The sequence below is a fragment of the Lithobates pipiens genome, unplaced genomic scaffold (assembly GCF_037356315.1).
Source record: "Lithobates pipiens isolate NorthernLeopardFrog02 unplaced genomic scaffold, aLitPip1_a1.2 Scaffold_8, whole genome shotgun sequence".
NCBI lineage: Eukaryota > Metazoa > Chordata > Amphibia > Anura > Ranidae > Lithobates > Lithobates pipiens.
The window spans coordinates 599,798,724-599,825,401 of NW_027507903.1; the positions used below are offsets into that span (position 1 = coordinate 599,798,724).

General features: G+C 43.6%; 1 protein-coding gene across 1 annotated transcript in view; it reads left to right on the plus strand.

The window, feature by feature from the left end:
* Positions 1 to 18,251, plus strand: part of LOC143961280 (uncharacterized) — a 74,703-nt gene extending 56,452 nt beyond the window's left edge. The window contains exons 8-13 of the mRNA XM_077470531.1: positions 4,809 to 4,877; positions 4,972 to 5,131; positions 8,015 to 8,176; positions 9,983 to 10,098; positions 14,088 to 14,164; positions 16,329 to 18,251. Of these exons, the coding sequence (XP_077326657.1) occupies positions 4,809 to 4,877; positions 4,972 to 5,131; positions 8,015 to 8,176; positions 9,983 to 10,098; positions 14,088 to 14,164; positions 16,329 to 16,364 (620 nt within the window). The 3' untranslated portion in view covers positions 16,365 to 18,251. The remainder of the gene's footprint in view (positions 1 to 4,808; positions 4,878 to 4,971; positions 5,132 to 8,014; positions 8,177 to 9,982; positions 10,099 to 14,087; positions 14,165 to 16,328) is intronic.
* Positions 18,252 to 26,678: the final 8,427 nt, after the last annotated feature.

Consider the following 26,678-nt stretch of genomic DNA (forward strand, 5'->3'; position numbering starts at 1 on the left):
ATTAGCACTGGTAGGTGGCAGTGATGGGCACTGGTAGGTGGTATTAATAGGCAGCACTGGTGATGATGCACTGATTGATGATTTATAGGTGGCACTGTGGGCACTGATAGGTGACACTGTGGGCAGTGATGGGTGGTACTGTGGGCACTGATAGGTAGCGCTGGTAGGCACTGGTAGGCACAGACGCTCTCCATGATCAGGATCGATGTCTCTCTCACAGCCGCCGGTGATCAGCCTTTTTTTTACTCCTCACACTATCAGTTTGAGGAGAAAAAATAGCCGCGGAGGCTGCTCTAGGCTTTGTGAGGCCTTAGGCATAACCTAGACATGAGGCCCCACTCACATCTATAATGGGGGGAAAAAAATAAGTCAAGCAAAAAAAATGAATTGCATATATTAAGAGTACTGGTGTCAATGTGCTCAATCACACCAGCACTGAGAGCACACTAACACCAGCGCTGAGACAGAGCACACTGACACCAACGCTGAGACAGAGCACACTGACACCAGCGCTGAGAGCACACTGACACCAGTGCTGAGACAGAGCACACTGACACCAGAGCTGAGACAGAGCACACTGACACCAGCGCAGAGAGCACACTCACACCAGCGCTGAGACAGAGCACACTGACACCAGCGCTGAGACAGAGCACACTGACACCAGCGCTGAGACAGAGCACACTGACACCAGCGCTGAGACAGAGCACACTGACACCAGAGCTGAGACAGAGCACACTGACACCAGAGCTGAGACAGAGCACACTGACACCAGCGCTGAGACAAAGCACACTGACACCAGCACTGAGATAGAGCACACTGACACCAGCGCTGAGATAGAGCACACTGACACCAGCGCTGAGATAGAGCACACTGACACCAGCGCTGAGATAGAGCACACTGACACCAGCGCTAAGGTAGAGCACACAGACACCAGCGCTGAGGTAGAGCACACTGACACCAGGGCTGAGACAGAGCACACTGACAGCAGGGCTGAGACAGAGCACACTGACACCAGAGCTGAGACAGAGCACACTGACACCAGCGCTGAGACAAAGCACACTGACACCAGCACTGAGATAGAGCACACTGACACCAGCGCTGAGATAGAGCACACTGACACCAGCGCTGAGACAGAGCACACTGACACCAGCGCTGAGACAGAGCACACTGACACCAGCGCTGAGACAGAGCACACTGACACCAGCGCTGAGACAGAGCACACTGACACCAGCGCTGAGATAGAGCACACTGACACCAGCGCTGAGAGCACACTGACACCAGCGCTGAGACAGAGCACACTGACACCAGCGCTGAGACAGAGCACACTGACACAAGCGCTGAGAGCACAGTGACACCAGCGCTGAGACAGAGCACACTAACACCAGCGCTGAGGTAGAGCACACTGACACCAGGGCTGAGACAGAGCACACTGACACCAGGGCTGAGACAGAGCACACTGACACCAGCGCTGAGACAGAGCACACTGACATCAGGGCTGAGATAGAGCACACTGACAGCAGGGCTGAGACAGAGCACACTGACACCAGAGCTGAGACAGAGCACACTGACACCAGAGCTGAGACAGAGCACACTGACACCAGCGCTGAGACAGAGCACACTGACACCAGCGCTGAGACAGAGCACACTGACACCAGCGCTGAGACAGAGCACACTGACACCAGCGCTGAGACAGAGCACACTGACACCAGCGCTGAGACAGAGCACACTGACACCAGCGCTGATGTAGAGCACACTGACACCAGGGCTGAGACAGAGTACACTGACACCAGGGCTGACACAGAGTACACTGACACCAGTTCTGAGATACAGCACACTGACACCAGGGCTGAGACAGAGCACACTGACACCACACCACTGTACCACCTCCCCCCCCAGTCACATGCACCCCCTAGTCACATTTACCTCACATATAGCAAAGCTCTGTCCCCTCATCTTTCAGTCCGTAGGGCTGCACAGCGCACACAGACAAGCTGAATTGGCTCCGCCTCCATCACTGAAGCCCCGCCCTGGAAGGAGGGTAGACTCTGCGATCCTGTGCTGAGATGCTAGCTGTGCCCTGCCCTTGCACAAGAAAGGTTGGACAGGATTTAATGGCGGGACAGGCGGAGCGGGGCAGGGCAGTTGATAGTCTCTGTGTCTGCTGGTATTATGACTGGAAGGACACCTGCACTGCAGTTCCACTTCCAGTGAAGTTTTCTTGACAGGAGTGGGGCGGGGTGTTACAGAGAAGAGAGGAGGCGGGCTGACTGTACTCTGAACGAGGAGGCACCTGGGACTGATGTATGAGGATAGCCAGAGGCGGCTCTTTAGGCAAAGTAGGCGGGATCGAGGCCCCTAGGAGGGCGAGGCCTTAGGCCACCGCCTACTTTGCCTATTTAGAGAGCCCCCTCTGAATAGCCGATTATGGCTCCGTCTACATCACATGATCATCTGTCATTGGCTGACAGCTGATCACGTGGTAAGGCGCCGGGATCTGTGACCAGCCAAGTCTCATAGACTTGCTGATCACAGAGTGGGCCGTGCGCGTCCTTCAGGGGGGTGCGCAGGCCGCTCGAGCATGGGAGGATGTCCAGGGATGCCCTCCCAGCAAATTAAGTCTGCGCTGCAGCCATCTTCTGGCTATAGCACGGTCAGGAAGTGGTTAAATGCAAATCATTTGTGTATAGATATAAAAACACCATACCACCCCACCCTTTTTAGAAGTGATCACATACCTGTTTTCAGCTCAGATTGTTGGTGGAGAAAAAACAGTAGCACACTGGTCCCCCCAGTCTTTTTTTTTTTTTGCTGCCAGTGTCCAGTTAGGGATATGTCCTCTCCCTTTTTATGCTTAAGACCAGAAAAACTGAGAGGACATCTCTTCAAACTGAAGTAAAGCCGCAAAAACACATGACAGAAGTTCTAACGCTTAAAGGGTAAGTTACATTTACAGAAAAATCTGTAAGGTGAAGTTACACAGGACCCCTCCGCACCCCCCCCCCCCCCCACTGTCCCGCTGACCTGGACTGTGGCAATCTCTTGTCCTGAGCCCTGGTATATCCGCATCCGGAGTCCGGGGCTTAGAAATCCCCTTGGCATCCTCACTTCTTCCCATCTGACTGGATGGGCTATGCAGCTTCTGATTGGTCTGCGTCACCCATGTGATGGTGCTGACTAATTAGAATGCTTCAAAAACATCCCTCCTGATGAGGTACATTTTGAACAGCTGAGGGGATTTCTAAGCCCCAGACTCCCAGACATACCCGGACTCAGAACGGGAGACGGGGGGGGGGGGGGATTCTGTGTAAGTTTGCCTTACAGATTTTTCTTAAGCCCCATACACACTATCAGTTTTTCCTCTGAGTTTTTCCTTCAGATTTACCAAAACCATATAATATGAGGTCAAACCTTAGGAGTTTCAATGTGTATGCAATCAGGCAGGCCCTTGTACTACATGGTTTTGGTAAACCTGAAGGAAAAACTCAGCAGAAAAACTGATAGTGTGTATGGGGCTTTACACTTAACTACTTTTAAATACAAACTAAAAATAATCAGCATAAACAATCCTGAGTAAATACTAATACTTGACAATAAAATACATACATTTTGGGTGGTCTAAGTAACTTTCTAGCAATAAAAATGCAGATTTTACCCTTTGTGAAAAACTTAAAAATAAAAGGGCTCCAGGAAACAGTTTAAAGCTTGTTACATGTCCTGGATATGCTGGTTTACTGGATATGGTATATATCCTGGTTTGCTGAATCGAATATCCCTTAGCCCTTGTACACACGGTCGGACATTTCGACAACCAAATCCGTCGGATTTTGTCCGTCGGATCTTGTCCGAAACTGTTGCATACACACGGTCGGACAAAGTTGTCGGAAAATCTGATCTTTCACAACATGATGACGTAATTTCGTTACGATGGGACTACGTTCAGGCTAGTAGCCAATAGCTTTGATGTAGGAATTAGATCTGAGCATGCATGGCACTTTGTCTGATCGGAATTCACTACACATGATCGGAGTATGTCCGATCGGAGCATTTTGTCGGAAAATATTTCCGGCAAGTTGGAAAATTTGGTCCGACGGATATTCCGACGGAAACAGTCCGATGCAGACCACACACAGTCAGAATATCCGACAAAACGCTCTGATCGGACACATTCCGTCGGAATCTCTGATCGTGTGTACAAGGGTTTAGAGTTGAATTTTCAAGCTACGATGAACCATTGCCCATGTGTTCAGGATCTCAGGCTATGTAGTAGAGGCAATAGAGTAATAGATTGGTTGCACATTCATCCAGGTGCAGGAGTGGCCGGTCCATAAGGGGCTCAGGGGATGCATGCGGGGCACCGGACTCATAGATTTCTATTCATTTTTTCAAGCCACATGATTAGAGGCGGGGGCTCTACTTGGCTTGAAAAAGATTAAAAGATTAGGCTCGGGGAGCAGGGCACTGTGCCCGGAACCCACCTATTTGTGACACTAGCGAATCAATATTCACTATTGTCTTCTAGAGTCTCCTCCTGGGCCAATCAGGACAGAAGGCGGATCGGGTTGGCCCGGGAAGAGAAGCCGAGGAAGCCGTGGAGGGGCTGAGTGCAGGGAACCATGGGGTGGTGAGTGCGGACCTAGGAGTGGGTTTGTTTGCCATCCCCCAACCCAAAAAAAAAAATGTTTAGCACCAGCCACCACTGTCCCCGGTGTCTCAGTCTTTACTTGCACCCATCTTTTGAAACAATAGTAATAGTTTAAGCGGGTAAACAGTTTTCTGTTCAACCAAACTCCATTTTATTTTCCTTACAGGTACTAATTGTCTGGTTTTTGATGAAACATTTGGGGGTGCCAATGAAACTGACGTCCCTAAACCCCAAGGTAAATATATATATTTTTTTAACGTGGACAAAATGGCTTTTGAATCCATTAGCGTGACGACTGAATTAAAGTTATACTTTCTCTTTGTTCCCAGTCTGTAGTATTATCGAACCTGGATATAAAGAGTTCTATGCAGAAACAATCACTTTAGAAGGACTGACCTGTATGTCATTTTGTGATCCGGCCTATAAACAGCCTACGTCTTGTAATGCTGGAAAATGTATGATTGAGAAAGGTGTTGGTCCACAGTGCTTGTAAGTATGATGGTCTCTAATTTTGTGTTACAGAGAATGTAAAGTGGTTTTGTATTTGTCCTTTATTTATTATGGGCAGAACAAAAAAAAATACAAAATGTTATATTATTGAGGTTTTAATCAGACAGGACCAGCCTGAGAGCTAGATACTTTTGCTGTGCCATCTATAGTCACTAGCAGTAATCATAATGTCCTCCTGACCAAGAAGGCTCCCCATTACCCCAATCCCTGCTGGCAGAACACAAGAATGCCTTGTACACACGGACAGACATTCCGACCACAAAATCCGTCTGATTTTTTTCCGACGGATTTTGACCGAAACTGGTGTTGCATATACACGGTCGGACAAAGTTGTCGGAAAATCCTATCATTCGGAACGTGATGACATTCATTGCGTATGACGGGACTACATTCAGGCTAGTAGCCAATAGCTTTGGTCTCGTAATTTGATCTGAGCATACGTGGCGCTTTGTCTGTCGGAATTCTCTATAAACGATCAGAAAAAGTCAGATCGGATTTTTTTGTCTGAAAATTTTAGATCCTGCTCTCAAATTTTTTATGTCGGAATTTCCGACGGAAAAAGTCCGATAGAGCCCACACACGATCGGATTTTCCAACAATATAATCCGATTGGACCTTTTCCGTCTGAATTTCCGACCGCGTGTACAAGGCATTAGGCTGCTGGAGGGATTCCCCCATCGCTGACTGTGGTAATGGGGGAGTTGAGGGGTTTTCTTTCCTGCAACACGTGGTTGGAAATCAAGTCATCTATAGCCTGCTTAGGCACAGTAACAAGACACAGAGTTGTTTTACTGTATCAGCAAGGTCTCTCGCAGGCAGAAATTTTGAGAAAGACAGTTGTTTCCAGATACGCTCTACAACTCTTCTGTAGAGGCACAATGAATCAGGAAACCTTGAGGACTGAAGAAGCCATGGTTGGCCAAGGAAACTTAAAATGATATTAAAGGCTTTTTTTTTTAGAAAAAATAACAGACATGTTATACTTACCTGCTCTGTGCAAGGGTTTTGCACAGAGAAGCCTCAATCTTCCTCTTTTCAGGCCCCTACCAGTGCTCTGGGATCCTCCCTCTTGCCATGTGCCCCCATAGCAAGCCATGCTATGGGGGCACTCATGCATGCTTGCTCCCGAGCTCCATAAGACACACAGAATGGGGCTCAGCCCCACCCCAGCTCCCTCCTCACTGGCTGGGATTGACAGCAGCGGGGGCAAATGGCTCCTGCTGCTGTGTCTCAGCCAATGAGGAGGCAGAGACCAGGGAGAGCTGCTCTCTTTCATATTGCTGGATCAGGCTCGGGTAAGTATTGGCGGGGCTGTGGGGGGGGGCTGCATTCTGAAGGTTCTTTTACCTTCATGCATAGAATGTGAAGATTATGTGCCTGCAATTCCCACTGCACTGCCTAGAAAACGCACACAAATGTTGTACAATGCGAAGTGTGGATGCAACGTACATATGTGAACCATACTCATTGAAAAAAAAATGTTTTCAAATGTTCTGCAAATTGGATGTGGTGTAACATTCACATTGACACATTCAATTCGCAATACTGTGAACCCAGCCTTAAACTTTTGCTCAGTACTCTATATAAAGAGAGAGAGAAAGAAAGAGAGATAGAGAATCAGTATAAATTAGCAATTTAAAAACAGAAAATACAACAAAAAAACTTTGATCCAAGAGCATTATAGTTTCCCTTTTTTTATCCTTTAAAAAATCTATATAACATATTTGACTGCTGAGGCGCAGTGGGCATAGGTCCCAATTAACGTAACACAATGGGAATCAAAACCCCCACCACCTTTGCCCTTTAACCCATTAAATAAGACACTTACAACCATTAGGTTGGAAAGGGCAAGGCCACAGCTTTATTAAATTCCAACACATAACATGTGAACATATTTAACCAGTGCCAGTCACAGTCATACTGTGAGCACTCAACAAAAAGAGGGAAGTGGGGCCTGTCCTTACCATAAGTGCTGAACAGACAGCCTACTTCTAATTTTTCCATCAATGGTATAGTCCAGGTATATGCAATTAGCGGACCTCCAGCTGTTGCAAAACTACAACTCCCATCATGCCTCTGCCTCTGAGTGTCATGCTTTTGGCTGTCAGAGTCTTGCTATGCCTCATGGGACTTGTAGTTCTGCAACAGCTGGAGGTCCGCTAATTGCATATGGCTGGTATAGTCCATTACAGCAACATTAACTGCTGGCAAGGTCAAGAAAAACCGCAGCAAGCTGTGACATACCATAACAGAGGAAAGAAGAGGGGTGGGAGGGTGGGCAGCTCTTCCAATCGACTCCCCTAAAAGACCCAGAATTCCCTGGGGCACACGTTCCCTGAGCTCAGGCCCATCCCATCCCCCTTATTTAAGCCAATTGTTCCCCTTGCCGGCACCTAGCCATGCCCTCATAAATCAAGGCTCTCTTTCCCTAGGGAGGGGGCTCACGAGACCTTCATTGGACAGTCAACTGTCTGAAGTTTATTTCATCGTTTTTTTTTTGTTTGTTTTTTAATAGAAGGTTTCACTTTGGAGGCCATTGTGCTAACTTGAATCTTCATTTCCACAAAATTGTGGAAAATTAGATCAACTTGTGGTTTCCACTTTATAAAAAATGTTCTTTTTTTTTCAAACTTTTTGGTCTTTTTCCTTTATCTGGTAAAAATAAAAAAATACAGGGGTTATTAAATGTACACCAACAGAAACCTCTGCCTGTCTCAAAAAATTCTATAAAATTAGTTTGGGCACAGTGTAGCATACCCAAATAATTGTCAGGCAAATGATCACAGCACTGAAAACTGCAAAATTGTCTGCTAATGAAACATGCTGGTACTAGAATGGTTAATATATTCTTTATCCACACAGGTGTCCAAGGACAGATATCTACATATATACAGGTTCAAGCTGCACAGGAAAAATATCAAAAGTTGAAGTGTACGGAGGGGTTGGAGCTGTCATTGCTGCCCTGTTCATTGTTATTATCTCTGTATCATTTTACCTGGTCAGAGAAAAAAGGAAGAAAAAAGGGTGAGTCCCGTGCAAAAAGCTGTGAACTGACATTTTTATAGCAATAATGATGAACTTACTTGATATAGAAACCTCTAGAGCAGCGCAAGCCATTATCAAAGGGCTCACATAGCGTGTGTATATAATGCTACAATGAACTGTTAGATACTGCATACATACTACAGGAAATGGTCAGAGATGACAGACATTCTACAGGAGATTGTCAGAGATGGCAGACATTCTACAGGAGATTGTCAGAGATGACCGACATGCTATGGGAGATGGTCAGGAACTGCAAACATGCTACAGGAGATGGTCAGAGACTGCAGACATTCTACTGGAGATGGTCAGAGACTGCAGACATTCTACAGCAGATGGTCAGAGACTGCAGACCTGCTACAGGAAATGGTTAGGGACTGAACGCAAGATACAGGAGATGGTCAGAGACTGCATGCATGCTACGGGAAATGGCCAGAGACTGCATGCATGCTACAGGAGATGGTCAGAGACTGCATTCGTGCTACAGGAGATGGTCAGAGACTGCATTTGTGCTATTGAAGATAGTCAGAGACTGCATTCATTCTACAGGAGATGGTCAGAGACTACAGGCATGCTACAGGAAATGGTCAGGGCCTGCATGCATGCTACAGGAGATGTTAAGAGACTACAGGCATTCTACAGGAGATGGTCAGAAATTACAGACATGATACAGCAAATGGTCAGAGATTACAGACATGCTACAGGAGATGTTCAGAGACTGCATGCATGCTACAGGAAATGGTCAGAGCCTACAGAGATGGTCAGAGATTACAGACATGCTATAGGAGATAGTCAGAGACTGCACGTATGTTACAGGAAATGGACAGAGACTATAGGCATGCTACAGGAGATGGTCAGACTGCATGCATGTTACAGGAGAAGGTTATAGATGCAGTCTACAAGCTACAAGAAATAGAGACTGTTGGTTTTCTTTTCAGTCAGGCACTGCTCACATGCTAGAGGTATGGTTGGATATTGGGGACATGCTGCAGGAGACAGTGATAAGCCTACAGCAAGTTGCAAAAGACTGCTAGAGATGCCATTAAAGTCCCTTTACTGGGCAATGTTCCCACATTAGTGCTCCATAGAGCGCCATTTTTTTTCTACCAATACATTTGGTTTTTTTCTCAGTATGAATCATTTAAAAAGGGAGAGAACATTTCTGAAAAAAAGGGAAAAGGATCAGGAAAACACATAGCAAGAAGGTGCAAAGAAATAAACCAAACCATTTAGCTAGTAGAAGCCAGCCTAACGAACATGATAGCAATTGATGAATGTGGCTGCTGGGGACTTCAGTTTCTTGTCATTTACTAGTATAAATTAAGGGTGCTTTTTTAATTAAGTACAGCTGTTGGGCCACATTAGTAGATCACTAGTTGACTGTACATACAGTACTTTTATGCTTGCAAGCTCAATGAGAGAAACCTGCTAAACAGCGTGGATGGAGGAAATTGCACTGCTGGTTATTGTATTCTTCGGCACGCACAGCTGTCAGAGTACCCATGGATGCAGCCACTATTTGGCTGCTAATTTTCTACACGGCTCCTTTGATTTTCATATGGAAGGGTGTTGGGGCGTGAGGGTACCGGCAAGGCCATCTATAGCTCACATTTCAGAGATTCACTCCATTTATGACCAGCTTAACTTTGGTCTAAACTTTGGATCTAATGTGTGCACAGTAGTGTGACAGATTATGGTCTTTAATTTAAAAAAAATATAAAGAAATGTAGGTAATAGGGATACATTTTGTTGTTTTATAATTGGTGTGTTTGCATCATATGTTTCCAGGGATGACGTCTTCAGAGATAATGGTGAAGATGTATGGGGTTATGATATGGATGATCAGTGGAATGCTCAAAATGGGATATCCAATCTAAACCTAAATATAGACTCAGAAGGGAATGGTAAGCATTGCATTATATTCTGAATCATTTCATATTTCATCCCAAAGTGTAATTAACCTTAAAGTGGTAGTATGGTCATTTTTTTAACTTTTACCTACAGGAAAGCCTATAATAAGGCTTACCTGTAGGTAAAAAAAATATCTCCTAAACCTGTACGGTTTAGGAGATATTCCCCTCGGTATGCGCCGCTGACTGCAGCGGCGCATGCGCACAAGGGGGTTCTCTCCGTGAAAATCCGGCAGCGCTCGTGCGGCCGGACTGAAATCTCCCGCGCGCATGCGCGGGAGTGACGATATCGCGGCTCCGGCCACTCACAGCGCCGGAGCCGCGATACCCGGAAGAGACGCCGAGGGAGCATGTCGGCTCCCTCGGCGTGGATCGGGCCAGATGTCGGGGCCTCGTTCTAAGGTGAGTATTTCATAATGAGCTAGTATGCGGTGCATACTAGCTCATTATGCCTTTTGCTTTGCAGGTTTAAAAAAAAAAAAAAAACATTGCGGGTTTACTACCGCTTTAATAATAAGAGCAACAGCTGTATGGCCACTGCTCCTGTGTCAACTTGCAGGAGGGACAGACTCATAGCTCCTTGCAGGAGGAGTACCGACTCCTATCACCCTGCAGGAGGAGAACAGATTCATAGCTCCCTTCTGTCTGTATCACCCTGCAGGAGGAGGACAGACTCATAGCTCCCTTCTGTCTGTATCACCCTGCAGGAGGAGAGCAGACTAATAGCTTCCTTCTGTCTGTATTACCCTACAGGAGGAGAGCAGACTCATAGCTCCCTTCTGTCTGTATTACCACTCCACACGCCTCCTTGTGCAATACTTTTTATAAAATAGTGTAGCGCCACCTATCACTCACAACCATCATGTATCATAAACATGACAATCTCCACTTTTCTTAAATGCGTATAATTTATCACTCTACTTGTGTGAAAATCAATACTTGTGCCACCACCTTAAACACCATAGTCTCAACTTGTTTTTTAGACCTATAGGTTATAATAGGTCAATAGCATGCCTTCCCCTTTAAAGTGGAAGTAAACTTACATCTTTTGCTTTTACCTATAAGTAAGCCTATAATATTGGTTTACCTATAGGTAGTGTAAATATCTCCTAAAGTGCGTCATTTTGGAGACATTTAGTGTACATGCAGGCAGTGACATCACTGGTGCATGCGCTCTGAAGGAACGGCCATTCAGCCATGAACCCGTGACGTCATTGCAGCTCCAGCCTGTCACAGAGCCAGAGTCCGCAAACCCAGAAGCAATATGGGTGAAGATGGGAGTGCTGACATTTTGGCACTGGAAGAACTTTGTTTTAGGGTAAGTTTAACATAATATGCTAGTAAGCGATGCATACTAAGACATTATGCGTTTCCCTTGCAGGTACCAAAAAAATAAATCCAACGGTTTACAACCGTTTTAAGAGCAGGGTCACTCTTGCTTCCACTCTCCTCCTTCCACTACTAGTGGGATTTCCTTCTGTGATAATTCTATACTGCTGTCAAATAAAAATTGAATAGGTGGGACTTGATACACTCCTCTTTATGTATTATATTTGCACAAAAATAAAATATATTTTCCCATAGTTCATCTCTGTATGAAAACACAATCTTTATATATAAAAAAAAAAGGTTTTCATGCATTCACATATTTCAGTGTACTAACACAGGTGCACTACAGGAAAAAGCAGGTACATGTGGATATTCTGGCCCACTAGAATGCCAGGCTAGCAGCTAGCAAGCATCTATCCGATTGTAGTGACATCGCCAGCTCCGCCCCTTACGCGGTTATGCCCAGTTTATCCAGTCCCAGACATATAACCTGGATTTGACAGTAGTGAAGATAGTTTATGGAAGGGAAATGGGACCCCACCAGGAGTGGAAAGAGGAGAGGAGAGTAGCAGCAAATGTGACCCCTCTCTTAAAGGGGAATTTACCTATTATAACCTATGGGTCAAACAAAGAAAGTGAGAGTATGATGTTTAAGATGGTGACACAAGTGGTGATTTTCACACAAGTGGAATGACATATTATATTCATTTAAGAACTGTGGAGATTGCAGCACAATTAATACATAGTATTATATTTTATATAATATTTATTTTTAATGATTTTTTATTTTAATCAAGCCACGTTTATAATAAACAAAACATTGATGATTGTGCTTGATAGGTGGCGCAACATTATTTTCTAAAAAATATGTTTTTTTCTTAATCACTATTTCATTGTATACCAATTTTTTTTTTTTTTAAAGAAGGATGACCAACTCTTTTTATTTTTGGCCTTACTTCTCTTCTGAATCACAGAAAAAACACTTACTTGTGCTCTCCTATGACCCAGATTCAGCTGACTGTGGCCCAGAGCCCACTGTCAGCTGATGTCACAGAGTTGGTTGAGGCTGTGGGAGCAGCCCAACAAAATAATAATGTTGGGATCTATCAAGATGCCTAACTGGCAGTCGGCTCAATCTCTCAGTATGCTGCTGAGAGCCTGAAGCAGCTTCTTCCATCTTGTTCCCAGCCCGATACTCCAGAGAGCACTGGAGGGGTAGAGCAGAGAGTCTAACTGACAGTCACTGCTCTCTGCTTAGTGAAGATTGTCAGCGGTCATGTGATTGCTCAGTTTCAGGCTTAGAACCAGTGAGGGACAGCTGCAGCATCAGAGCGAACCTGAATCACTAAGGTGAATATATATATATATATTTGTGTTTTGTTTTTTTACCATACCATGTTTTTTTTTGTTTTTTTACCATACTTCTCCTTTAACCACTTGCCGCCCGCCCTATAGCAAATAGGCGGCGGCAAAGTGGTTGCATAATCCTGACCGGACGTCATATGACGTGATCAGGATTATGAGCCGCTGCACGCCCCCGGGGGCGCGCATTGCGGCGATCGTTGTTGCGGGGTGTCAGTCTGACACCCGGCAACTACGATCTCGGTAAAGAGTCTCCGACAGATCAGCCGTGTCCAATCACGGCTGATCACAGTGTAAATAGGAAAAGCCGGTGATCTGTCAGACGCGAGTAGAGGAGAGCCGATCGGCTGCTCCTGTGACAGGGAGGGTCTGTGCTGATCGATTATCAGCACAGCCCCCCCGAGGATGCCCACACTGGACCACCAGGGACGCCACCAGACCACCAGGGATGCCAAGGACAAGGTATGCCACCCTAGACCACCAGGGATTGCAATCAGTGCCACAATGGATGCCAATCAGTGCCCATAATGGATGCCAATCAGTGCCCACAATGGGCATCACTGATTGGCATGCATTATTGATTGGCACTGATTGGCATCCATTAGTACAATATATTCTAATACAATGCCGCCTATCAGTTCCCATCTGTGCCGCCTATCAGTGCCTACCCATGCCCACCTGTGCCACCTACCCATGCCCACCTGTGCCGCCTACCCATGCCCACCTGTGCCGCCTAACCCATGCCCACCTGTGCCACCTATCCATGCCAATTTGTGCCACCTATCAGTGCCCATCCGTGTCGACCATCAGTGCCACCCATCAGTGCCGCCTATCAGTGCCACATATCGATGTCCATCAATGCCGCCTCATCAGTGCCACTTCATTGGTGCCACCTCATCGGTGCCCATCAGTGCCGCCTTATCATTTCCCATCAGTGTAACCCCATCAGTGCCCATCAGTGAAGGAGAAAACTTACTTATTTGCAAAGTTTTGAAACTGAAACAAAAAAAACATTTATTTTTTTCAAATTTTTCGGTATTTTTTTATTTGTTTAGCAAAAAATAAAAACCGCAGAGGTGATCAAATACCACCAAAAGAAAGCTCTATTTGTGGGAAAAAAATGATAAAAATTTCATTTGGGTACAGTGTAGCATGACCGCGCAATTGTCATTCAAAGTGCGACAGCGCTGAAAGCTCAAAATTGGTCTGGGCAGGAAGGTGTTTAAGTGCCCGGTATTGAAGTGGTTAAAACTGTTTTTAACAATCTTCCACCATTCCCTTCTTGTCTTCAGATTCTTCTTCTACGAACAGCCAATCTAGTAAGGAGAAGTTCCAACCCAAGCTAGAAGCAGTCGACACAACAATTGAGGTACAGTATGGACTGATTCTTCACTTCTTCTCGTACCCTCTCTGACTATCTTTATTATTCATCCACCTTTCCAACTGCCACCTATCTCTGCCAATCTCTCCACTGATTTATGATTGCCCACTGAATACAATTAAAAATACTAACAAAATACAAATGGTCCTTTCCACTCCTTCCAAGACCTCCTGTGTCTCCCTTTTCCATGCTTGACTCCAGGACTTCTCTAGAGCATCTCCCATCCTTGGAAACTCTCTACCTCAATCTATCCGGCTATCTTCTATTTTGTCCATCTTTAGGCAATCCCTGAAAACTCATCTCTTCAGGGAAGCCTATCCTGCCTCCACTTAACAACTGTGCATTTATCTTCTCAAACAGCTCATCCTTCACATTTATTACCTTGTATACCACTTGTCCCACCTTATTGGATTGTATGTGATCATATGTAGGGCCCACCTAACCATCTTTTATTTAATTGTATTGACACTGTACTATCTCGCTTTATATTGTAAAGCACTGCACAATCTGTTGGAGCTATATAAATCCTTTATAATAATAATGATAGTATTCTCTATTGATTTTGTTTCCAGATCCAACTTTAACTTGCTGCTTGTGTATACTTTATTTTTTCTAAGTGTAGTTAAATACACCACAAAACTCCCAACTTCAAGGACTCAAATAAAAAATAAAAAATCTTAACACAATATATCACAAAATGATTATGTAGCATTTATTGCCGTAAGTGCCACTGGTGGTGATGAGTTCTGCCACGACTCTTTAATTTGCTCAGTCCCTATTAACATGCTTGGTTAACTTTAGACCCCTTTCACACCAGGGCGTTTTGCAGGCGCTATAGCGTTAGAAATAGCGCCTGCAAAACGCCCTAAAGAAGCTGCACCATTGTTTGTAGTGTGAAAGCCCCGAGGGCTTTCACACTACAGCGGTGCGCTGGCAGGACGTCAGAAAAAAGTCCTGCCAGCAGGTTCTTTGGAGCGGCGAAGGAGCGGTGTGTTTACCGCTCCTCCACCACTGCTCCCCATTGAAATCAATGGGGCAGCGCTGTAATCCCTCCGGCAAAACGCCGCTATTGCGGCGTATTGCCGGTGGTTTTAACCCTTTCGCAGCCTCTAGCAGGGGGTAAAAGCACCCTGCTAGTGGCCATAATGCGCCGCAAATCCGGCGGTAAAACACCGCTAAAAATAGCGGCGTTTTACCGCCCACGCTATCAGCGGTGTGGTGTGAAAGAGGTCTTAGCGCTAGTATGCTACAAATCTTTAAAACTACACAGAAAATAGCCCACACACAATTGGTAATAGATTAAATGCATAAATTAATCACAGACAAATGAACATATTTAAAGATGTTGAATTAGGTAAAGTGAACAGCAACCCATAAGATGGTGATCAACTTAACTATAGCAACATTCAACCAAATTATAACCAGTGAAAAATCAAAGTGTCTTCATGAGCACGCTACACCTACAGCTCCAATAGTGAGTGTTCATATACGTTCCTGGTGAAGGGGTACCCCTGGAGGTGATTGCAAAGGCTGGCGCCTAAATGTCAGTGTTGGCTGTCTTTTATTGGGGCCCTTCTGTAAGGTGGTGTTCATGTAGCTGCCATTTTAAGAGTGTGTAGTGGATGACTGGTGGGCTGCTGAACAAGGAGCAGTCTCTATTGCATTAATTGTGTCAATGTAGAAATAAGCACAGGCGATTTAGCTCACCACATGCAACAGGTCCGGTCCTCTACGCTTGGCAGTCTGTTGTCCCAGAAGTCTCCAGTCCTCACAATCATGTCCTCACAATGCTCAGTCTATCATCTGTGTAAGCAACAGGTCTTTCCAGCTTTGTTCCCCATTCAACCTCTCTCTCAGGCTAAGTCTCCCTGAATGCAGACAGTTAGAAGCAGATGGTCTGTACCCCACAGTCTTCAGGACAGGAGGCTCCCAGTGGCTCAGTCCTTGGCCTCTATCTGTCTCTCAGGTCTCTGCCCCCCCCGTACTGGTCTGCACTCTCTTCTTTCTCCTGTGGCACTGACAAGATTCGGGGTGAGGAACTCAGCTAACCAGTTGTCATCCAGCTATAATTATGAAAATGATTATATAAAATAAGTGGAAATATTCATGGAGTCACTCTTAATTTTCTTGTATTTCCTTTTTTTCCTCACAGGTGAAAATACAGAGGCCACAGATTTCCTATGCGTAACCAAACTGACTTTTTGCAAAAAGAAGACAGAACATTCACAGAGAACATATGGGAGGATTTCATTCATTAGCAAAATAACTCACCTCAAACATCTCATTTAAAAGAAATTGTTCAGATTACAGAAATTGTTTATAATACAGCACACTGAATGCTGACGTCATAAAGACGGGTAGAAGAGAACAGAGACTTAATTCCATAGTGTACTTGCATAAAAACATGTGTTGAATAAAAAGTAATTTACAGGTTAATATCATTACTAGTCACAAACTTCTGAAACACAAATATACAAGTTAAATTACAATGAATTGTTCACTAGTAAATGGAAAAATGCATAAGATTAACATTCCCAAGACTACAGATAAGGTTCAATTCAGAAAACTTGCACAGGATTTATTATTTTCAAAAAGTGATAGTTGTCTTTAGTTGTCCAATAAGAGATGTGAAACCTACAATAACATGGCTGAAAATAAAGATCCCTATTCTCATGCTAAGAAAAAAAATGTAAAAGTTCCAGTGCCTCTAAACTATTTATATTATTTTTAAGGAACTTTTGAAAAAATAATTACATTTATTCACAAGTATTTTCTGTTTCAAAGAACTTATGAGAAAGTAATGTGCTAAAGTACAAGAAAGTTGTTGCGGGATATTGACCTATTCACATTCCTTCTGTTAACATGTCTTCTTTTTGCCTTACCTTTTTTTAAGCTTTATAAATATTTGTACATTTATTTTTTTAAAGCGGTACTGACATGTTCATAACTTAAGAAAATATAAAAGATTAAATTATTATTTGTACAAAAATCTGAAGTTGACTAATGTTCTGAATTACAAACATAGTTTGCATCAGTGGCGGCTGGTGGAATTTTTTTTGGGGGGGCAGCAAACACCCTCCCCCCGGTCGGTCAGTAGCACTTACCCCATCACCGGCGGCCTCCCATCCTTCATCACTGGTGGCTTCCCCCTGCTCGGCGGCGGCGACGTTCCGTTCTCCATCACCGGCAACTTCCCTTCTCTCTGCTCTCCAGGGCAGTGGTTTCTGCTTTATCCCTCCTCCTCGGCGGGCAATCGGGAGTCTTCTCTTTTAGGCTAATCAGAAAACGGGTCTCACACCCTCTTCTGATTGGCTGGATTGAGGATCAGTGTTTCATACAGTGAAACACCTGGGTGGGCTCCAGTCGCATGCTCTGCAACCTGAGCCCACCCGATTTTGAAACCTATTAGAGCCTCTGTCTTTAATCAGGTGCTTCAAAAAAAAATCTCCTGCTGCTGTAATTTATTCGCCGATGCCTCAAAAGGGGCTGGACGCATGAATTAGGGGAGGCGTGGCAGACATGGATAGATTCATGCTATTCATGAATCTATCCATTATCATATAGAGGGTGGCCTGGAGAGAGGGGTCGGTGCCTGGACGCCCTAATGGACGGGCCGCCACTGGTTTGCATCTTATTTTTCTTCCATTATTTTGGAGTGGATGTCAGTGAATTATTTGGTAAAAAAATCCCCTGCAGAAAGAAAACAATCAATCCTTTGGCAATAAGGAGTCATGTCATGTGTGATTATATCATTATCCAAAAAATGGAATGGTAAATTAGAATTAATTGCCAGATTTGATCAAATTAAATTTGTAACACTTAAGAATCAAAAAGAATAAAGAACTTCAAGCACTTATTTTTTAGGTATCCATTTAGCAAGGTTGGATTTGGAGTAATAAAGCATTTTAGTAAATTATATAAATCAGATCAAATCATTTAAATACATGCTTATACAATGTACATATATGATTTTGTAAGAATATAAATAATTAATTGAAGGATAAAATAATAACTAAAAAAAATATAGTTTAAAATAGCAAATTTCAAATAAAGCTATGCAGTGGATTAAGCCATATGTCAATGTAAGTCAATATATTCTGCTGGTTTTAATATGCATATACACACACTCACATACATATAACATAAAACATATATGTGTGAAATGTTTAAGTAATGGCAATTTTCTTTGTTCTTCATAGCTATTAGTACAGACAATTGATGTATTATTAATAGAGCAGCGTATAGATTTTTTATTGAGGTCATTTTACTAAACACATATGTCACAGATCAGTATACAGGGGATAGAAGGATGTGGGAGGTTGGACCATGTGCAAGGCCTCGTTGAAGATCATGTGTCCTCATAAATTGATGAACATACTAGTCAATTATCACAGGAATCCAAAGTTTCCAAACCAGGCTTGGAAAATAACCAAAAACAGCATGCACACACTAATATCCCACTGCTGCCTGCTCTCATATGAATCCATCAATACATTTGTCCATAACCCTTAACTCCTTGGATAAATTGTGAACATCAGCCTATTTTTCCTTACCTAATATTAAAGCATATGACTCCATTTAATGAGCTATATTGCTTTCTGTAAACATTTTTATTTTATTTTATTATATTTATTGTTATGCTTAAAGTGTTTGTTACCCTGGTTCCTTCTATCACCTAAAAAAGGCTTATCCTGCCTAGCTATACCCTCCTCCTTGTAAACTGACCACGGTTTATTATGGCTGACGAGTCCTGACACTGTGGTCAGTTTATGTGCCTCCGTCATCCGCAGCTCTCCTCTATGCTCTTACCCCCCCCCCCCCTCCCCTCCCTGCCTGTCAGCTCTGTCCATGCCTAATCCCTCCCCTCCTGCTGCTATCATAACTACAATAAAAACATACATCCCCTCCTGCTGCTATCATAACTACAATAAAAATATCCCCTCTGTAAAAATACTGTAACATTATGTGTTAGATCTTAGAACTTGTTTGTGTCTTTGCTTGGACGTCTGACCCCCACTATTTGTTCAATATAGAAGGGAAAGATGAGGCAGTAAGATGAGGCAGTTGTTATCGTAAAATAAATATTAGTGTGTATTATTCGAAAGGCAAAAGCCACAAATATTGTTCAGTGGTTGGACAGTACGAAACAGCTTGGTTGTTATCATAAAATAAATATTAGCGTGTATTATTCGAAAGGCAATAGCCACAAATATTGTTCAGTGGTTGGACAGTATGAAACAGCTTGGTTATGCTAAAATATAAGAGGGAGAGATGAGGCATGTTTTATTCTGAAATAAACATTATAGTGCATAATGTTAGAGACAGTAGCCACACATACTATTCAGTGGCTGGACAGCATGTAAGTAACCTGTTTAGGCCACAATATAAAAAGGAGAGACGAGATAGATTTTATCTTGAACAATAAAAAGAATGTATAATTTCAGAGACAATAGCCACAAATATTGTTCAGTAAATGGAAAGTACAAAAGAAACTTGATTATGTTGCAGTATAAGACGGAAAGATGTGGCAGGTTTTAATCTGAAAAAAAAAACTTACAGTGTATAATTTCAGAGACAATAGCCACAAATATTGAACAGTGGCTGAACAGTATATAGGCAGCTTGTCTAGCTTGCAGTATCAGTGAGTGGGACCAAGCAGGTTTTATTTTGCAATAGAATTTGAGTATATTATCTGAGAAACAATTACCACAAATATTGTATGGTGGCTTGACCGTATGTAAGTAGCTTGATAAGGTCAAATTGTAAGATAGAGAGACAAGGCAGGTTTTATCCTGAAAGATGCAAGTGTATTATTTTAGATTTAAGACAATAGCTGCAAATAGTGTACAGTAGATGGCCAGTATGAAAAGATCTTGGTTAGTCAGCAATCTAAGAGAGAGAAAAACAAAGGAGGTTTTATCCTGAAGTAAAAATTGAAATATGTTATTTCAAAGATAAAAGCCACAAATGCACAGTGGCTTTCTAAAACTGCAAAGTAAGAGGGAGAGATTAGGCAGGTTTTATCCTGAAATAAACATTGTAGTGCATTTTTTCATAGATATTAGCCAGAAATATCGTACAGTGGCTGGGCTGTACAGATTTATGCTGCAATGTATTTTACTCTAAAATAAAATATAGAGTATATTATTTCAGAGAAAATAATAACAAATATTGCACAATAGACAGGATGTATGTAAGCAGCTTGCTTATAAGAGGGACAGATCAGGTTTTATCTTGAGGTGAATATTTAAATGTAATATCTGAGAGACAATAACCACAAATATTGAGGGTTAGAGCATCAGAACACACCATAAAGTTAAATACACAAAGCAGGATTTACTGTGAAACTGTCCCTCCCTACACTGAGAAACGATCGCTGCAGAATCGGTCAGCAGTACTGCATGCAGTGCACTATAATATGCTTTCTATATTTGAAAGAAAGTATATTATACGTGTACAACCCTATATACCTTACACCTATAAAAGGACCTTTGTGGACCTAGTAGCTAGTGATTTGCAGACTGTCCCTGCTCAGAACACCAAACTGTCCCTCAGGCCCTACACTGATAAAAGACAGCTGCAGAATCGGTCAGCACTCAGCAGCACAGCAGTGAAGTATAAACGTTTTTCTATATTTGAAAGAAAGTATACTATACGTGTACACCCCTATATACTGTACACCTATACCAGTCCTTAAAAGGACCTTTGTGGACCTAGTAGCTAGTGATTTGCAGACTGTCCCTGCTCCAAACACCAAACTGTTCCTCAGTCCCTACACTGATAAAAGACAGCTGCAGAATCGGTCAGCACTCAACTCAGCAGCACAGCAGTCAAGTATAATATGCTTTCTAGGTTTGAAAGAAAGTATATTATACGTGTACAACCCTATATACTGTACACCTATACCAGTCATTAAAAGGACCTTTGTGGACCTAGTAGCTAGTGATTTGCAGACTGTCCCTGCTCAGAACACCAAACTGTCCCTCAGGCCCTACACTGATAAAAGACAGCTGCAGAATCGGTCAGCACTCAGCAGCACAGCAGTGAAGTATAAACGTTTTTCTATATTTGAAAGAAAGTATACTATACGTGTACACCCCTATATACTGTACACCTATACCAGTCCTTAAAAGGACCTTTGTGGACCTAGTAGCTAGTGATTTGCAGACTGTCCCTGCTCCAAACACCAAACTGTTCCTCAGTCCCTACACTGATAAAAGACAGCTGCAGAATCGGTCAGCACTCAACTCAGCAGCACAGCAGTCAAGTATAATATGCTTTCTAGGTTTGAAAGAAAGTATATTATACGTGTACAACCCTATATACTGTACACCTATACCAGTCATTAAAAGGACCTTTGTGGACCTAGTAGCTAGTGATTTGCAGACTGTCCTTGCTCCAAACACCAAACTGTCTCTCCCTACATTGATAAAAGACAGCTGCAGAATCGGTCAGCAGCACTGCATTCAGTGCACTATAATATGCTTTCTATATTTGAAAGAAAGTATATTATATGTGTACAACTCTATATACTGTACACCTATAAAAGGACCTTTGTGGACCTAGTAGCTAGTGATTTGCAGACTGTCCCTGCTCCAAACACCAAACTGTCTCTCAGTCCCTACACTGATAAAAGACAGCTGCAGAATCAGTCAGCACTCAGCTCAGCAGCACAGCAGTCAAGTATAATATGCTTTCTATATTTGAAAGAAAGTATATTATACGTGTACAACCCTATATACTGTACACCTATACCAGCCCTTAAAAGGACCTTTGCGGACCTAGTAGCTAGTGATTTGCAGACTGTCCCTGCTCCAAACACCAAACTGTCCCTCCCTACACTGATAAAAGACAGCTGCAGAATCAGTCAGCAGCACCCAGCAGCACAGCAGTGCACCATAATATACTTTCTATATTTGAAAGAAAGTATATTATAGGTGTATTACAACCCTATATACTGTACACCTATACCAGTCCTTAAAAGGACTTTTGTGGACCTAATAGTAATAGCTAGTGATTAAACTGACTGCCCCTGCTCCACACAGCGTCCTTTCCCTACACTGACAAAAGACAGAATGTAAACTGGCCACCAGATCAGGTCTATTTATAAGGTAGGGGGTATGTCCGTGTGCTGAAATGTCTCAATTGGCTGTCCTGTACCCCATGATGGATGTGTCACGGGTTAAAGTTCTTCACAATGTAAACAAATATGGCCACCGCGAACAGCGCCAGAAGTCCGCCGGTTTGGCGAATCGCGAACTAGCAAAATTTGCCGCGAACCGACTGCCGGGCGAACCGCAAGACCATCTCTATTTGTTATTATTATTTTTCTTTTACCTTTAGGATCACTTTAAAGACCACAAAGTACATTCAGTTTAAATCATATAAACACATTTCATGTGCATTAAAACAAAAGGTGTGCAAAGTCTTATAATTTGTTTCCTTTAGAAAGCAGATACAGCTGTCCCCTGCCAGCATGCTGTAGAGCTGTCCCCTGCCAGCATGCTGTAGAGAAGCACCCTTTAGGGGATCAGTTGTCTCTTATGCTAACTGCTGATTAGAGAATTCTAGCAAAGCAGGGGTTCCTCTCCTTTATTCTTATTACAACGAAAGTAAACATCCCTTGTAATAGGAATATGACATGGCAGGTCCTCTTTACAGTGATATATGGGGTCAATAAGACCCCACATCTTACCACTAGGCTGGGAAGCCTGAAATCCCCAAAAAAACAAAAAAATCAATCATGACTTCCCAGCCGAGGCGGTGCCGTTTTTTTTAAATGAAAACATAACATCGCGCCCGGCCTCTAGCGATCATAGAGACTCCGGGGATCCTGTCTCCGACTCACCGATCATAGCGGTGAGTCAGTAGAAGCACCGTAGGGTGGCGGGAGGGGGCATGTCCACTCTTGCCTCCCGTAAGAAGATTAAGCGGCGGAACAGCCGTTATGATCATTCTTGCGGTGTAGGGAACCGCTCAAAGTCCATCACGTCATATGATGGTGGGCAGGCGGCAACAGGTTAAATATCATGCCTGGGGGGTGTCTATAGTACGCCTGTAGTGAAGTTTTCCCGTGTTTAGAAAAGTACCACAGCAAAATTACATTTCTAAAGGAACAAATGTCATTTAAAACTGCTCGCAGCTGTAATGTATTTCCGGATCCCGGCAATATAGATTAAAATACCAAAAAAAATTGTGTGTATGTCCCCCCCAAAATCCATACCATGCCCTTCAGGTCTGAAGCCAGCACCCAATTTTTTTTTTAAATGGCGTACGGTCCCCCAGGCACTATATACTCTGAACAGCAGTATATATAAACCCTGCCCTATATACTCTGCAGAATATTGGGCCTTAGGGCCAATGAGTTCCACCTGGTGGGCATGTCCCAAATGTGCAGGTTGCATTCCCTTTGAATGTCAGACAGTCGAGCACTGGTATTGTACGACCGGCAGAAATGACCACAGACATTTCTGGCCTACAGGAGATCCTGTAAGCCTGGATACCTGTTCAAGAACCACTGCACCACCAAATTCAGGATGCATGCCAAACATGGAACATGGATCAAGTGTCCCTTTCTGAGGGCGGAGAGAAGGTCGGTGCCATTGTCGCCTCTGAGCCTAGGCAGACCAACTCAAGCACCACATGGTATCTTTTAGCCTGACTGCTTGCATAGCCCCTTGAAAGCTTATGGAGCACCACTGGTTCAGAGGACAAATCCGCAGAAGAGGCCATAGAGCAAGAAGAAGAGGAGTGCTAGAGAAAAGAGCCGTGGCAGAATCATCACTAGCATTTTGGAGGCATGGTGGTGGAACAAGCTCCAACAACACTGAACCCTGTCCTGCATCCTTCCCAGCTGCCAGCAGAGTTATCCAGTGCATGAAAGAAAGGTAACATCCCTGCCCATGCCTGCTGGACCAGGAGTCAGAAGTAATATGCACCGCCTGTCCAACGAGGCCAAAATATTGCCTTCCACATGCCAGTAAAGAGCGGGAATGGCCTGTCCGTGAAAAGAAATGGCGTTTTGGAACCTGCCACTGAGGTATAGCACATTCCACAAATTCCCGAAAGGGGGCAGAGTCTACCAGCTGACAAAGCAGCAGTTGCAGTGCTAGCAATTTGGCCAAGCTAGCATTTAGACGCTGAGCATGTGTATGGCTGGGACCAAATTTCTTTTTATGGTTCAGCAACTGGGTTAGGGTAATTTGCCTGCTAAAATCAATTGGTGGTGTACTGCTAGCATATTGGCTGAAAGTACTTGGGACCCTTTCTGCTATACCTTCATTCCCTTCAGTGCAGGTTTTTGAGAGGACTGGAGGTATAGTAAGGTTGGAGATGCCAGATGAGGAGCAAGGAGAAGTCCACCTTTTTCTTTGATGTAGATCTTTTAAGTGCTCTTGCCAACGGACTGCATAGCAGGTCATCATATGTCTGGTCAAACGAGTGGTGCCCAAGCAGCTGCTGTTCTGGCCACGCTTGATCCACTTCAGACATAGGTTGCAAATAGTCACGGTGCGATCTGTAGCAAACGTGTCAAAAAAGGCCCACAGCAAGGAACTTTCAAAAGTCAGCGGGGAGTCAGCATCGCCCTGTTCCTGAGGAGCTCTGCGGTGTGATGCAATAGGGTGGCTGCCCTTAAGCGTCCCCCTAGAAGACATCCTGCCTTGTTGAAGTTGTGTCTCCTCCTCCTCTTCCCTCAGGCACCGAAGTACAGTCAGTGACCTCATTATCCCCTCCCTCCTCATCACTGGAGCAAACTTGCCAGTATGCTGCAGCTGGAGGAACATGGCTGCCAGTTTCTTGTCCTTCTGTGGCACCCCCTCTCTCTAGGTTCACTTTATTCCCTTCCTCAACCTGGGAACCAACATTGGAGCCGCCAAATTGCTGCGTATCATTCAGCAGCATGTACCAGACACTGTGGTCGAATAATTCTGGGGACTGGTGAGGCTATGGAAGGAGTGACTGTGGAGAAGGAGCCGGTGGAATGGCAGCTGTATTGGAAGGAAAATTACTCTGAGCCTGGCTGATAGAGGATGAGGAAGATGAGGACAGCTTTTTTATACAGTATACCAACTCTTCTGCATGTTGTGGTTCAATAACATGGCCAGCAGCAGAAAAAAAGGACAAGCGTTCCCCACAGCGACCTGCAACGGATGCACCATGCCCACGACCACCACTGTTAACTGTAGACACAGCGGCTGCTTGCCCTCTTTTAGTGGCTCTTGAGTGTCTGCCTCTCTTTGGTGGCCTTCTGGACATGATGTATTTTTTGTTTTGCAACACCACACTACACTGTATTATATACTGTGTACACTGCCTGAAGTGAATTAGAAACTGTACACACTGTATTAGATACTGTGTACACCACCTGCACTGTATTAGAAACTGTACAAAGGCTTCACTCACTGTATTTTATACTGTGAACACTACCAGAGGTGTAGTAAAAACTGTACACACTGTATTAGATACTGTGTACACCACCAGAAAAGTAATAGAAACTGTACTACGGCAGCACTGTATTGTGTATTGTGTACACCACCAGAATTGTAGTAGAAACTGTACACACTGTATTAGATACTGTGTACACCACCTGCACTGTATTATAAAATGTATTACAGCTGCACTGTATTGTGTATTGTGTACGCCACCAGAAGTGTAGTAGAAACTGTACACACTGTATTAGATACTGTGTACACTGCCTGCACTGTATTAGAAACTGTACTACAGCTGCACTGTATTGTTCACTGTGTACACCACCAGAAGTGTAGTAGAAACTATACACACTGTATTAGATACTGTGTCCACCACCAGAAAAGTAATAGAAACTGTTCTACGGCAGTACTGTATTGTGTATTGTGTACACCACCAGAAGTGTAGTAGAAACTGTACACACTGTATTAGATACCGTGTACACCGCCTGCACTTTATTAGAAACTGTACTGCAGCTGCACTGTATTGTGTACTTTGTACACCACCAGAAGTGTAGTAGAAACTGTACACACTGTATTAGATACTGTGAACACTGCCTGCACTCTATTAGAAACTGTACAATGGCTGCACTGTATTTTATACTATCTATATCACCAGAAGTGTTCTAGAAACTGTGTATACTGTATTAGATACTGTATACACTGCCTGCATTCTATTAGAAACTGTACAATGGCTGCACTGTATTTAATGCATTGCGATCTCTCAGTGTATTATGGGGCATTCCGTGGCACTCAAATTTTCTGCAAATGCCCCCATAATATTCGCTGTTCGGTGAAGTTCGAGTCAAGCTCATCCCTAGTAATACGTTTAAAAGATATTGTGATTTGTAAATAATAATTATTATATACATTTACTTTGTATTTCCATACATAATCTTAAAGAATAATGTGCCTCATGAGAAATGTTCAGTAGCAAAATTGTTACATACTGTAATTGTTAATAATTATTTCACTAAGGCCTAATAGCACACTAATATGCAATAGTCCCATTTTTCATCACATAATGCTACATCTAT